This window comes from Capra hircus, chromosome 1, assembly GCF_001704415.2.
Source record: "Capra hircus breed San Clemente chromosome 1, ASM170441v1, whole genome shotgun sequence".
Classification (NCBI taxonomy): domain Eukaryota; kingdom Metazoa; phylum Chordata; class Mammalia; order Artiodactyla; family Bovidae; genus Capra; species Capra hircus.
Window position 1 is genome coordinate 183,772 of NC_030808.1, and position 15,002 is coordinate 198,773.

Consider the following 15,002-nt stretch of genomic DNA (forward strand, 5'->3'; position numbering starts at 1 on the left):
CCTTCTCATGGCTATGAACGCAGCCAAGACAGAGCCTGATCAGATATGGCTGCTTCCCAGAAGGACCTGGGAGGAGACTTGCTAGCCTAATTCTGGTCTCTCATACCTGCAGTGGACCAGGGAGCTTGGACAGCGGGCTTAGCTGGTTCTTGCTGCTGGTGGAAAAGCCGACTCAGCTTGTCCTGCATTTCCGGTTTGCCCTTCTCCTCACTGTCCTTCTTTTTGACGCTCTCTTCCCTTTTGAGCTTCTCCTCCTCGTGGGGTTTTCGTGGCCGCTGCTGCTCATCCTCCTGGTGCATGCGCTCCAGCCACTGCTGGTCCCTTTCCTGAGCTCGTCTGTCAACAAAACGCCTGGTTACAGCATGGAAGCAACTCCACGTTAACAATGCCGGGATGTCTCTTTTCACAAAGAGCTCCGTCTAGTCAATGGGATGCTAAGCACCAAGGGATACTGTTTGTTCTTCAGGTGGAAGATCTGAATCAATGAAACAGGGGCTCTCAGGGCTCCCCTTCTGGGTAAGACGAGATCACATGATTTAGAAAGACACAGAAAGAAAATTCCTGATGTCGCTTATAAAGGGATTAGAGAACTCAGGAAAATACTCCTCCATTTAAAAACTGGTATATAACTTCAAAGAAAAATAAAAGACATAAAACACACAGGAAAATAACTTCCATGGACAGAAAGTATACCCAACACTGCAAGTGAAAGATTGCATGAACAATTAGATCATGGAGGGCACGTGCCCGTTTACGAAGCACACAAGTAGCTCTCCAGAACTGAAACAGAAACCAAGAGGTTATTCTGAACACTGGAGGTAGTAACCACCCCTGACTAAGCAACAGTTTCTATCTTTTACTGAATTTGACTACTTTGTTCCTCAAAGTAGCCGACACAAAGAGATAAAGCGCAATTAAATCTAGGCCTTGAAAAGTATGATGACCTCAGTATGAAATCCATAGGAAAAGACTAGGAATGATAATTTTTTTTTTTTACCAAGAATGATTTTTCTTGCATTCCATAACATTTTACAAAATCAGAAAATTCCTTAAACAATCACAATTTATTTATTTTTGTCTGCACTGTGTGGCTTGTGGGATCTCAGTTCCCAAACCAGGGACTGAACGCAGGCCACTGCAGTAAAGCACTGAATCCTAGCCACCAGACAACCAGGGACTCCCGAATGATCATGCTTCACTTTTCTGGGGGGGCACACTGCATGGCATGTCGGATCATAGTTCCCTGACCAGGCACTGAACGTGCAGCTCCTGCACTGGAAGTGTGGAGTCTTAACCACAGGACCACCAGGGAAGTCCCAATGACCACACTTTGAATGAAACTCGTGTACAATAATAAATGATACCATGTTAATAATAATTAGTCTTCCACATTAAAAAAAAAATATTTATTTTTATTTATTTGGCTGTACCAGGTCTTCCCTGGTGGGTCAGATGGTTAAGAATATGCCTGCAATGCAGGAGACCTGGTTTCGATCTCTGGGTCGGAAAGATCCCATGGAGAAGAGAATGGCTACCCACTCCACTATTCTTGGGCTTCCCTGGTGGCTCAGAGGGCAAAGAATCCACCCGCAATGCAGGACATCTGGGTTCGATCCCTGGGTCGGGAAGATCCCCTGGAGAAGGGAATGGCAACTCACTGCAGTATTCTTACTTGGAGAATCCCATGGACAGATGAGTTTGGAAGGCTCCAGTCCATGGGGTCACAAAGAGTCGGATACAACTGAGCGACTAACACTTTCACTATCACTTCACCAGGTCTTGGCTTCAGGATGCAGGACCTGGCTCCCTGACTGGGTAACAAACCTGGGCCCCCTGGACTGGGAGCCTGGAGTCTTAGCCACTGGACCACCAGGGAAGTCTCCACATTTGTTAACTGCTTTAACTCTCCCACCTGCTGCTCCATCGCTCAGTCTGTCCAGCTCTTGGGGACCCTGTGGACTATGGCCTGTCAAGCTTCCCTGTTCATGGGGTTTTCAGGCAAGATTACTGCAGTGGGTGGCCATGTCCTCCTCCAGGAGTTCTCTCTGACCCAGGGACTGAACCCAGGTCTCCTGCCTTAGAAGGTGGGTTCTTTGCCACTGAGCCACCTGGGAAGCCCACCAGGTAGGCAGGTCCTAATCATCCACATTTTACAGAAGAGGAAAATGAGGCAGAGGGAGTGAAGGACTTGGCCAAGGTCACACAGCCATACAGGCCTCAGGACTGACCCAGGCTGCGTGGTTCTGTTCACAACCTGAATCACTAGCCTGCGACACAGCCAAGGCACAAAGGTCATTTTGTGGAATCAGGAAACAGCCAAGGGAACATAACATAAACAAAGAGGACTTTCATTCTCCATTTAAAAATATTATATTCATTTCTACTCGAATAATCATGAAGATTCAGTGCAGTAGAATTCTTGTTAGTTTAAATCTTAAGCATTTCACTTACAATTTTCAAAACATCTTTTAAGAAAGCTATAGAAAACATTTTTTTGGATGGGTAAGAATGTTAATCGTTATTCATAACACAACAAAAAAAACCACAACAAAATTTGCTTCACATATTTCACTAACAAAGGGAACCATGTGGACACAGTGAGGGAGGTAAAGGGTGGGAGGAATTGAGAGAGTATCACGGAAACATACATATTTCCATATGTAAAACAGATATTACCATATGTAAAACAGGGAGAATTTGCTATATGATACACGGAAATCTCCCTGGGTGGGAGATGCCGGGGGTGGGGGGTCAGGGGGCCTCAGGAGGGAGGTGACATGTGTATACCTGTGACTGATTCACGTTGATATATGGCAGAAACCAACACAATATTGTAAAGCACATACCTTCCAATAAAAAACTAAAAATAAAGTATATAATCATGTAATTTCTGAAGTTAAATTCTGGGTACTATTTATCATATAATTGTACACAGAAAATTTAAACTTTCCATATGATGACACTGTATCTTTATTTCTACTCTGTAGGGATATAAAATTTTGGTGCAACATATTATAAATAATCCACTTTATAGATAAAAGAATGGAGCTAATCAACACATCCAAGGGAATAGGTTTAGGGGCATAATCCTAGATCTAGCCCCAAGAAAACCATAAATAGTCCTCTAAATTGGTTTGAGACCCTACCTACTTACCCACTGGCATGTAAAAACAAAACCAAAAACACCAAGTGCAAAATATTACTATTTCACTAGTAATTTACCAGATGCAAAATATTACTAGCAGATAGAAACAAAAGACTACAGACACAAATATTCAGACAGAAACTAACAAAAATGTGTCTGGATCTTAAGCAGCAGCAACAGCAAATTTTCTCCTTTTGACCTCAAATTTCATTTGCTATTGAAAAAAGGAAGCCGGTGGTATACACTATTCGCCCTACTGGAGAAACCCTGTGCGGCCAGTGAGATCAGGGACTTTGACTTCAAACCCAAGACTCTGACGGCTATTGCTACTGAAAGGCTCGGACCTGGAAACGCGTCTTGGTCACTGGCAAGCAAACACGCATGTCAGCTGGCCCAAATCCCTGTGTGATTCCATTTGTCTACACAAGCAAACACGCGTGTCAGCTGGCCCAAATCCCTGTGTGATTCCATTTGTCTACACAAGCAAACACACGTGTCAGCTGGCCCAAACCCCTGTGTGATTCCATTTGTCTACACAAGCAAACACGCGTGTCAGCTGGCCCAAACCCCTGTGTGATTCCATTTGTCTACACAAGCAAACACGCGTGTCAGCTGGCCCAAACCCCTGTGTGATTCCATTTGTCTACACAAGCAAACACGCGTGTCAGCTGGCCCAAACCCCTGTGTGATTCCATTTGTCTACACAAGCAAACACGGCGTGTCAGCTGGCCCAAATCCCTGTGTGATTCCATTTGTCTACACAAGCAAACATGCGTGTCAGCTGGCCCAAACCCCTGTGTGATTCCGTTTGTCTACACAGTCAGAGCCTGAGAGAGCTCTGAGCACCAGCTGAAAGCTTTAGAGGCTACTCACATATGCAAAGACTTATACGTGTATATGCTTTTGCGTGTTTTGTGTTTAGTCATTAAGCTGTGTCTGATGCTTTTGCAACCCCATGGACTACAGCCCACCAGGCTTCACTGTCCATGGGATTTCCCAGGCAAGAATACTGGACTGAGTTGCCACTTCCTTCTCCAGGGTATCTTCCCGACCCAGGGATCAAACCTGTTTCCTGCCCTGGCAGGTGGATTCTTTACCAGTGAGCCACACACATTAAAAACTGAGGGCTCTTTCTGGTGCAGTAAGAACTTGGAGAAGTTCGGCGAAGAGTAGTGAGTACCTAAAGTTCCTTCCAGATGGGTTCACAATCCACTGAAAAGGCTCACCTTTGGGCTTCTTCTTTTTGTTTTTCTAATTCCAGTATCTTTCGTTCTTGTTCCTTCTGTTTCAGGCGTTCAGCCTCTATGGACTTCTGTTTCTGGAGTTGCTGCTTATTATGTATTTCTCTAAGTTCCTATAAATAATTAAGAAACAGTTCATGTAGCAACATGTGTTGGGAGACATTTCTACTGTTTATCAGCATGCAACATTTCATAATGGGGAAGCCTAAACATGTAGGAGATAATGCTTCAGGTTTCAAAGACATTAACCGGGAAAACTAAAGTCACCCTACACTGACATGATTGATCTCCAGAAGTTGTTCGAGGTTGTATTTTAGGAGCCATAATACCCTGCACCACATCCATGAGGTGTTTTAGAAGGAGCTTACAAGGGATGAACATTAGAGAAACTATACTGCTCAAGACACAGCAACAATAATAGAACACAACCAACTTTAAGACATGGTGATGATTATGAATGGAACCTTAAGATTCTTTTGATAATAATCAATACCAACCTTCATCGGCTTTGAAGATACACACATTTCTTCACACATTCCCTCCATTAAACCATGACAACCTCGGCTCCTTGTCATGATACACTGCTTTAAAACAAAGGGACATCCTGCTCCCCTACAACCTTGAGTCTTCCCCCAGGGTCTATTTTGCTTCAAATCAGACATATTCCAGAGCATCTTTTACTAAAACCATGTGTGAAGTTGTCAGCTGCCCCAAACTAAACCAGTAGTCAGATGGAAGGTAAAAACCTATAATTTGACCATTCCTTTAGATCTGATTTCCTCATGTGACATTAACACGGGAATAACAGTAATTTCTTCAGAAGGCTAGTGAAAATAAAGTGTATGTTACAATATAGAAAGTACTCAAGTCAGAAGCTGAAATACTCAAAAATATGAAGAACAAAGAAATGCCTGTTGGTGAGGGAAAATCCTCTCATTCTATAGGAATCAAATGGTCACTAACAGATTCGGTCACCAAATCTCTTCTTACTTGCGTCAATAAAAAATCAGACACGCCCAAGTGTCCAGCAGAACCAAGAGTAAAGTTCTAGTTGACCTTCTGGTCTGGCCAACGAGGGGGGATGGGCCTGGGCTCTATTTGGTGAGATTTAAGAACGAAGGCCTGCACTATCTTCTCTTGCTTTGCTCATAGGTAAGTCCATATGAGGAGGTTTCTTCCGGCCTTATTTCTACCTTTAGAGTTCATTCACAGCTCAGGCATCAAAGGTAGAAAAACTCTCTGGAGAAGATCAGTGTTAAAATGCATTTACACCTAGAGAAAAGCCCTAGAGTGAGGGTAACCTTTTCCCACTAGCTAAGCTGTTCTTAAGAAAAAGTTAAACTGTATGTACAAGCATTCAGTATATCATAAGTAACAAGGAGAAGTCCTAAAAGGGATCCATGGGATACGGAAAAAAAGTTTAACTGGCGATCAGGAGGTTAGGGGGAGCACGTACTAGGGGAGGAGGAAGGGATGGAGAGGAGGAGGCTCTCCAGAGAAGGGGAAGGATGGAAAGAAGGAAGGAGCTTCAGTGGAGAGCCCAGCGGATGAGTCAGGAAATAGCCCGGCAGGACGAGCAGCAAGATGCAACTCTGTAAGGTCAATCAATATTCCTGAGGGCAACAGCCATGGGCATGGGACTCCCAAATTATGATGGCTATCTGGGATGGGGGCTTCCCCAGTGGCTCAGTGGTGAAGAGTCCACCTGCAATGCAGGAGACACAAGTTTGGTCCCAGAAAGAACCCCTGGAGAAGGAGATGGCAACCCACCCCACTATTCTTGCCTGGGAAATCCCATGGACAGAGGAGCCTGGCAAGCTACAGCCCATGGGGTCACAAAAGGGAGACACGACTTAGCGACTGAAGAACAACAGCAACTTGGGTCAGGAGTTCAGCTATGGAGGGGCCACAGAAGGCCAAGAGTGGAGACTAGAAAGTGATGATTAAGTCCTGCTCTGTGTACAGTTCTGAGAGAAGAAAATCAGCACCAGGAAAAAAGAATTCCATTTTTCATCTTCTTTCTCATGGCTGTACTATGGGATATAAAACTGATCTTGAATCAAGCATAAATAGTAATCTCTAAAAATATGAATGAAAAATCTGGTTAATATTTGGGACTTGATATTTCACAGACAAGTGGAAAACAAGGATCAATTCCTGTTAAGAGTTATTTGCACTCTTGGTTCAAGTTAATATCTCTACGAGAAAAGGAAAAACTGCAGTGGAGTGCTATTAGTTGAAACTCTATATGTCCTAAGAGAGGAATCCAAAAGTCAGCACACAGAAGCAGAAGACATTAAGAAGAGGTGGCATGAATACACAGAACTATGCAAAAAAGGTCTTAATGACCCAGATAACCATGATGGTGTGTGATCACTCACCTAGAACCAGACATCCTAGAATGTGAAGTCAAGGGGGCCTTAAGAAGCATCACTATGAACAAAGCTAGTGGAGGTGATGGAATTCCAGGTGAGCTATCTCAAATCCTAGAAGATGATGCTGTGAAAGTGCTGCACTCGATAGACCAGCAAATTTGGAGAAGTTAGCAATAGCCACAGGACTGGAAAAGGTCAGTTTTCATTCCAATCCCTAAGAAAGGCAATGCCAAAGAATGCTTGAACTACCACACAACTGCACTCATCTCACACGCTAGCAAAATAAAGCTGAAAATTCTCCAAGCTAGGCTTCAACTGTACGTGAACAGAGAACTTCCAGATGTTCAGGCTGGAATTAGAAAAGGCAGAGGAACCAGAGATTAAATTGTCAACAACTGCTGGATCACAGAAAATACAAGAGACTTGCAGAAAAACATCTATTTCTGCTTTATTGACTATGCCAAAGCCTTTGACTGTGTGGATCACAACAAACTGTGTAAAATTCTTCAAGAGATAGGAATACCAGAGACCTTACCTGCCTCCTAAGAAATCTGTATGCAGGTCAAGAAGCAATAGTTAGAACCAGACACGGAACCACGGACTCGTTCCATACTGGGAAAGGAGTATGACGAAGCTGAATATCGTCACCCTGCTTATTTAATTTATATGTAGAGTACATCATGCGAAATGCTGGGCTGCATGAAGCACAGCTGGAATCAATTGCCAGGAGAAATATCAATAACCTCAGGTATGCAGATGACACCACCCTTATGGTAGAAAGGAAAGAGGAACTAAACAGCCTCTTGATGAAAGTGAAAGAGGAGAGTGAAAAAGCTGGCTTATAACCCAACATCCAAGGACTGGGGGTTTACCAGAGGGCTTCCCTGGAGTGCAGTCAGCATCTGGAAAATCAAAGTCTGGAAAGATGGGTCCCCAAAGGCTCAACTCCAGCCCACGTGGAAGGGCCCCTACCCTGTACTACTTTCTACCCCTACAGCAGTCAAGGTACCAGGACAGAATGAGTCAAGCCATGGAAGAAACCAGAAGAGGACACTCAGTACACCGGTGAGCCCCTGGGAGATCTCAGATCTCTATTCAGGACGAGTGCCATTCTAATGAACAGCCCCAAAATTAAGTTTCTGGGATTAAGATTTCTCAGGCTAGCTCTAACGAGCCAACACAGCTTGGTAGGGGTTATACTCCAAATCAGACAGGAGATAGATCTCCTGAACCCTAAACAAGGAGGGACTTGAGCCATCTTGAATGAGAAATGTTGTTTCTGGGTAAATACCTCCAGCCAAGTTGAATGAAGTCTCACAGTCCTCAAGAAAAATATTCAGAACCTACGGGATCTCAGAGAACAAGCTGGAGAGTTCTTGGGGTGGCTACAATCTCTTTTTAGGGGATCCTTCTCCTGGCGAGGGGGGATTTGGAGTTGACCAGTGCCCCTACTAACCCCTGTTATCACCATATCGATGCTGCTTGTGATTGTTGCATGTATTATCACTTGTCTAACCTGTTTCTTCTCTGCCCAGGTCAACTAGTTACAACATGCAGTGCCAGTTCAACAAAGATATATAAAACTACACCCGACCATGGAAGATATCACTCACGCTTAGATGGACACTGCTAAAAGGACTCTGAGGCTTGAGGCTAATAGGGGGAGGCCCAATGCCCCTTGTGTCCCAGCTCAGCAGGGAGTAGCCAGAGAGATCTCGACGCCCCTATTGCAAAGAACTGGGCCTCCCATCTCTTGACGGGGGAATGTTAGGTAGTTAGAATAGGAAAAAGGAGTCCAAAATGGTGTGGCTAAAAGACAAAGAAAGAGAAAAGCCCACAGAAGTGGAACAAAAGAAGATCCACAGACCAGAGTGAGAACTTCAGGTGAAACAAACACGCCCCCTTCTTGGCCAGTCTAATTTGCACAGGGCAAACTCAAGGGGGTCGGGGGAGGAGACAAATGTATAAAAGAAGGAAGCCAAGCTGGATTGAGGCCTTTCCTTTGGGGTCGGTGTGCCATCACGCCTCGAGGGTACACTATTCTTTGTTTGCCGGATAAAACTCTGGGCTGTAACCATGCTGCTAAAAAAAAACAACTCAACATTCAAAAAACAAAGATCATGGCATCTAGTCCCATCACTTCATGGCAAATAGATGGGGAAACAATAACAAACTTTATTTTCTTGGGTTCCAAAATCACGGCACATGGTGACTGCAGCCATGAAATTAAAAGATGCTTGCTCCTTGGAAGAAAAGCTATGACCAACCTAGACAGCATATTAAAAAGCAGAGACATTACTTTGCTGACAAAGGTCCATCTAGTTAAAGCTCTGCTTTTTCCAGTAGTCTTGTATGAATGTGGGAGTTGGACCATAAGGAAAGCTGAGCGCCAAAGAATTGATGCTTTTGAACTGTGGTGTTGGAGAAGACTCTTCAGAGTCCCTTGGACTGCAAGGAGATCCAACCAGTCCATTCTAAAGGAAATCAGTACTGAACAGTCTTTGGAAGGACTGATGCTGAAGCTGAAGCTCCAATACTTTGGGCTACCTGATGTGAAGAACTGATTCATTGGAAAAGACCCTGATGCTGGGAAAGATTGAAGGTGGGAGGAGAAGGGGACAGCAGAGGATGAGACGGTTGGATGGCATCACTGACTCAATGGACATGAGTTTGGGCAAACTCCGGGAGTTGGTGGTGATGGACAGGGAGGCCTGGCGTGCTGCAGTCCATGGGGTTGCAAAGAGTCGGAGACACAACTGAGCGACTGAACTGAACTGAACTGACCTGAACACAGACAGGGATGGCCTGCCATCTCACTGGCCCAGTGGCTGAGACCCTTTAAAAGGAAGTGTTAAAGATGATGAAAAATAGAATTTTATCCTATTTTCAAAGTTCATTTTCAATTGCACAAAATTCTCAAAAAGGTTCAGAAAAAATAATTTATGGTGTGCATGCTCAGTAGCTAAGTCATCTCCAATTCTTTGCAACCCCATGAACTGTAGCCCGCCAGGCTCCTCTGTCCATGGGATTTTCCAGGCAAGAGTACTGGAGTGGGTTGTCATTTACTTCTCCAGAGGATCAAACCTGTGTCTCCTGCATTGCCAGGCAGATTCTTTACCGCTGAGCCACCAGGGAAGCCTGGGAACGAAGATACCAGGATTTTATTCTCAGGTCTCTGATGTGGGCCAGCAGCTAAGGCAGAGTGATGATCTTTAGGGTTCTTTTTTGTTTGTTTTGTAGTTTTAAGATCTATTAAATTCTTTGATACTATTCCTCACCATAAAAATTTATTCTTAATTTATCTCAATGTCTCTTTTATTTATGATTTTATTTTTATGGCATAAGCTAAAAATGTATAACTAGTAAGCAAAATAATTCTGAGCTGAAATTAAATGCAAAAAAGTAAAAAATGACAGAGCTTTGATGTTTAGGGACCTGACTGTATATTAAAACAGAAAAGTTCTTATTTCATTCAGGAAAAGTGTATTTTAGGCATAGCGGTACTCAGAATATTTAATAACATGTAAACACTGCATAAGCAACAGCCAATCAGGATGGACTCCAGCCATGACGTACCAATGCACAGGGCAGACCACAGACCACAGGCACAAATGAAGATTTTTCACTTCACTGAAGAATTCTCCTGCCCATTTCTATACGGGGCTCTAGCAGTAGGAGATCTATTAACTTATGGATCAACAATTACCAAATACAAAGTCCTGACAGATGGGAACAAAGCTAGGAACACATTATGAGGCACTATAAAATGAAAAGCAATCAGAAATAAATGTAAAGAATCAAGGAGAAAAATCACTCTAATGAGACAGTTTTAAAATAATTTTTAAATGTATCAAATACTCAAAGGAAGATATTTTAAAAAATTTTAAAGCACATTTATTTCTGAGTATAAGAGAATTAAGAGGATAAGCTGAACCTATCTTTGGAACTGTCTAAATAAGTTGCAACTTCAAGCACCAATGGAGCTCGCAGGAACCATAAAATACCAGATGTCAAATTAGGTAACAGAAGGCTCTGACATCTCATGATCCAGATTTGAAGACTGCAAAGTTTTTCTGTCATTTCCTTCACCCGAATCAAATACTGCTGATATATACCATCAAATATAAGAAAATCAAGATGCTATGAATAGGAAGCCGTTCTAGATCTCTTTTTCTTGGACTTAGGAGTTTAAGGAGGCATGAACCAAAATAAGCAGAAAATGTATGATTCCTAAGCTGATTACATTCTTAAAAGTTGAACTTCTGAGAAGGCAACCAATAGAATGAAGAAATATGAACTAAAAACTAACAACGACTCGCCTTTCCAGGCATGACAAGGAGCGATGGGTCCCTTCACATGGGAGCAGAGGGCTGCCCTGATGATTCATTCTTTCTCAATACTGTTTCAGAAACTCAAGTATAGGTACTATTACTTTACAAGTTGCCTTTTAATTCTTTCTGGGAAAACATTTTCCAGGTGGCAGATCTCATGTCATTACATTCTTGCTTTACTTAGGAAATGAGAAAACTACTGGGGAAAGTAGCTAAGAAAAACAACCCCACACAAATCACAGCAGCTATTGGGCAATTTTCCTGGTGTAAGTGACCTTGTAAATTCTATCAAATCCTGTCAGAGTTATTTCTCTATTATAACTAAGATAAATAGAACAAATCAGAAATTACAATGAATCGACATTTATATCTCACTTGTAGCTCTTCCTCAAATTAACCTACTTTCTACCAGTTTTTTCTATAATCACATATTTATTTATTGGCTGGATATTTATCTAGCATATCATTGTATGTGTACAACTTAGTTGATCTTTCTTCTGTATTCTATTCAAAGGTGTATGTTTAACACTAGATAAGATGAACAATAGCCTAATATTAACTCCTAATAAAGTATGGAGATTTAATTAATAAACAAGAAATGATTAGCCATTCAATAAGTTCCAACTATGAACAAATATATGGGAAAAAGAAAACTCCAATAAAATGTGTACATTTGTAAATTAAGATTTTTTTTTCACCAGTAATATCTCCAGAATCCTAAGGGAGAGAAGAGTTTCTTATCCGGTGTCTATAAATGAGCTTTAGATCTGTGAACATTATAAGACTGCATGCAAACTGAGGTATATGGGCATCTTTCTTGCTGAGAAGGCACACAGCTGCTTTTATTTGATTCTCAAAGAGGTGTTGGATCAAGCACAGATATAAACCACAATAAGCAAATGATTGGCAAATAAAGATTGTCTTGTGTTAGTTAAAAGAAATGAAAATCAGGTTGCCTCTTTCCTCTTTCAACTAAGGGGGAAAAGTCACTTATTTCCCCTAAGGAATGAAGATATTTACACCAAAAAACATCTTTGGACATCCTGTGGCAGACAGCCAAAGTATTTCAAAAGCAATATGCTTCACAAATTGAATACTCAAGAAGATCCAATTTTTTGCCCAGAGAAATATGGCTCAATTTCAAGTTCACTAAAGACAGTTGTCCTATTGATATGCAAGTGGCACAGAATCACTGGATTAAAAAACTGTGACTGTTTCTCCTTCATTTAGTCTTAGAGACTCTCAAAAATAAATGTATTTTGCGACCTGACATTACATGGAATAAAGAGAAGTATCTACCTGCACAATATGAATGGCATTTCTTTTTATAAACATGACTGCATAAAAGTTTGTGAATAGAGGGGGGAAAATGAAGTAGCAATATGGAGCCTATGAAAGACTAGTTGTTTATGGAAATACATTGCTATCTGGTCATCTAACTCTTGAAGTATTAGCCTGCTTCTGCTTTGTTTATTTTTTTCTCAGACTATCTCTTGGAACAGAAAGACAAAAGCAACTGATTAATTAGGAGATATTCATGGGCTTCCCCGGTGGCTAAGATGGTAAAGAATCTGCTTGCAATGCAGAAGACCTGGGTTTAATCCCTGGGTTGGGAAGATCCCCTGGAGGAGAGCATGGCAACCCACTCTAGCACTCTTGCAAGGAGAATTCTACGAACAGAGGAGCCTGGAGGGCTACTAGCATGCAGTCTGGAAGAATGGGATACAACCAAGGGACTAACACTTTCACCTTCATGAACTGAACACCACAAATCAACATAAATTGTGGACATTTCTTACAACAATCTTGGTACTGTCAACAATGTATTGACCACAGACGTAGTCACACATCTTTTGTTACCTGAACATCACTGACCACAAATGTTTCAAATATCCACTTACATCAGGCATTAGTCTCTGCAAAAATCACCCGATCATTTATGTGTTAATATTAAATGAACCACATAAGAAATTGATCTAGGTACCAGCATCAGAGATTGCAGGTGTTTGTTTTGTCTAGACCTAATACCTACAGAAAGCTAGAAGTGCTTTTTATTTTTTTTTCTCCACACTCTACCCAAAAAACTCAGCTCGAGTCTTTCCCGGCTTCCACAGAAAACTTCAGAGCATGCAGAAACCTCAAAGCCTCCAAACCTTCCCTGTCCTTGGGAAGGAGAGACTATAATTGGCAGGTCCTTCTCTAGGCCTTACCTACAGGAAAGGGAAGGTGCTACAAAGAGCAAACAAATGAACCCACACTGGAAACAATGCCTTATAAATTGTCCTGTTTCTATACAAATGTTGGGGGGTGATTTACAGATTTTACAGGTAGGCGTGCTTTTGTATAAATAAACACCACTTTATTTCTCACCTAAGGACACTGTGTAGCAGACAAAATCAGAATTTTCAAAAGGATCTGGGGTCTTAAAATATGGTAACTTATCCCAATTAAGTGGTTGTAAAACAAACGGAAAATCAGTAAAGAAAGCCAACCAACAAACCTCATGAAGACTGAGGAACTCCTACAAGTGTGGAAAAATCAGAAATATCACTATTTCAGAACAGAAGTTTTACTCAAATCAAGATAAACTGATATTCCATTTCCTGCAAAATTATAAAACGTATTCATTCTTGATGCACAAAAAGCAGTAGAAATATAAAAAAACATATTGATTGGAAGTATATACATAGAGAGATAGACTGGTTATCTGAATTCTGAGAATATGCTTAAAGATTATTTATAAGTCTGTGGTCAATATTCAACCAAACAGAAAGTCTAGCTCACCATGGAGTAAGCTGGCAGTCAGTGTATCATGGTGCCAAAGGAGAGTCAAAGAGGGATGAATGGGTGTGTGTGTACGTGTGTGTGTGCACATGTGTGTGTGTTTGTAAAGGGATGAGAAGACAGATGAACAAAAAAGGAGAGAAGAGCTATTAATAGAAAACCCTTTCTTTTCTACTGTAGATACAGCTAACTAAGAATCTTCTCCCACGTCTCCCAAGAGTCTTTGCTAAGTATCCCTATGCTCCCAGAAAGAGAAAACTGACTCTATTTTGTCCTGAAAATCTGAGTTTTCCCCAAATGTCTTAGCTTTATCTATAAAGCAGTACCCCTTTATTTTAAAATGCATGTCACTGTGAAGGATCTAATTGTCAAGGAATTGGCTAAAGAAGAGAATAAGAAAACATTTTTTCAGTTGTTTTTTTTTTTTTTTCCCCCTCCCCAGTCAGGAAGCAACAGTTAGAACTGGACATGGAAAAACAGACTGGTTCCAAATAGGAAAAGGAGTATGTCAAGGCTGTATATTGTCACCCTGCTTATTTAATTTCTATGCAGAGTACATCATGAGAAACTCTGGGCTGGAAGAATCACAAGCTGGAATCAAGATTGCCGGGAGAAATATCGATAACCTCAGATATCCAGATGACACCACCGTTATGGCAGAAAGTGAAGAAGAACTAAAAAGCCTCTTGATGAAAGTGAAAGAGGAGAGTTAAAAAGCTGGCTTCAAGCTCAACATTCAGAAAACAAAGATCATGTTATCTGGTCCCATCACTTCATGGCAAATAAGATGGGGAAACAGTGTCACACTTTATTTTGGGGGGGCTCCAAAATCACTGCAGATGGTGACTATAGCCATGAAATTAAAAGACGCTTATTCCTTGGAAGGAAAGTTATGACCAAACTAGATAGCATATTCAAAAGCAGAGATATTACTTTGCCATCTAGTCAAGAATATGGTTTTTCCAGTGGTCATGTATGGATGTGAGAGTTGGATTGTGAAGAAAGCTGAGCGCAGAAGAATTGATGCTTTTGAACTGTGGTGTTGGAGAAGACTCTTTAGAGTCCTTTGGACTGCAAGGAGATCCAACAGGTCCATCCCAAAGGAGACCAGTCCTGGGTGTTCATT

General features: G+C 41.7%; 1 protein-coding gene across 6 annotated transcripts in view; it reads right to left on the minus strand.

Moving 5' to 3' along the window:
• The window catches only part of ITSN1 (intersectin 1), a 243,892-nt gene that overhangs the window by 93,809 nt on the left and 135,081 nt on the right, over positions 1 to 15,002 (minus strand). For all 6 annotated transcript variants that reach the window (XR_001917533.1, XM_018043229.1, XM_018041619.1 and 3 more), the window contains 2 exons: positions 4,372 to 4,499; positions 107 to 336 (listed from right to left, as the gene is read on the minus strand). Coding sequence is in view for 5 of the 6 variants with exons in the window: in XM_018043229.1 (XP_017898718.1) it covers positions 107 to 336; positions 4,372 to 4,499 (358 nt within the window). In the remaining variant the exon portion in view is untranslated. The remainder of the gene's footprint in view (positions 1 to 106; positions 337 to 4,371; positions 4,500 to 15,002) is intronic.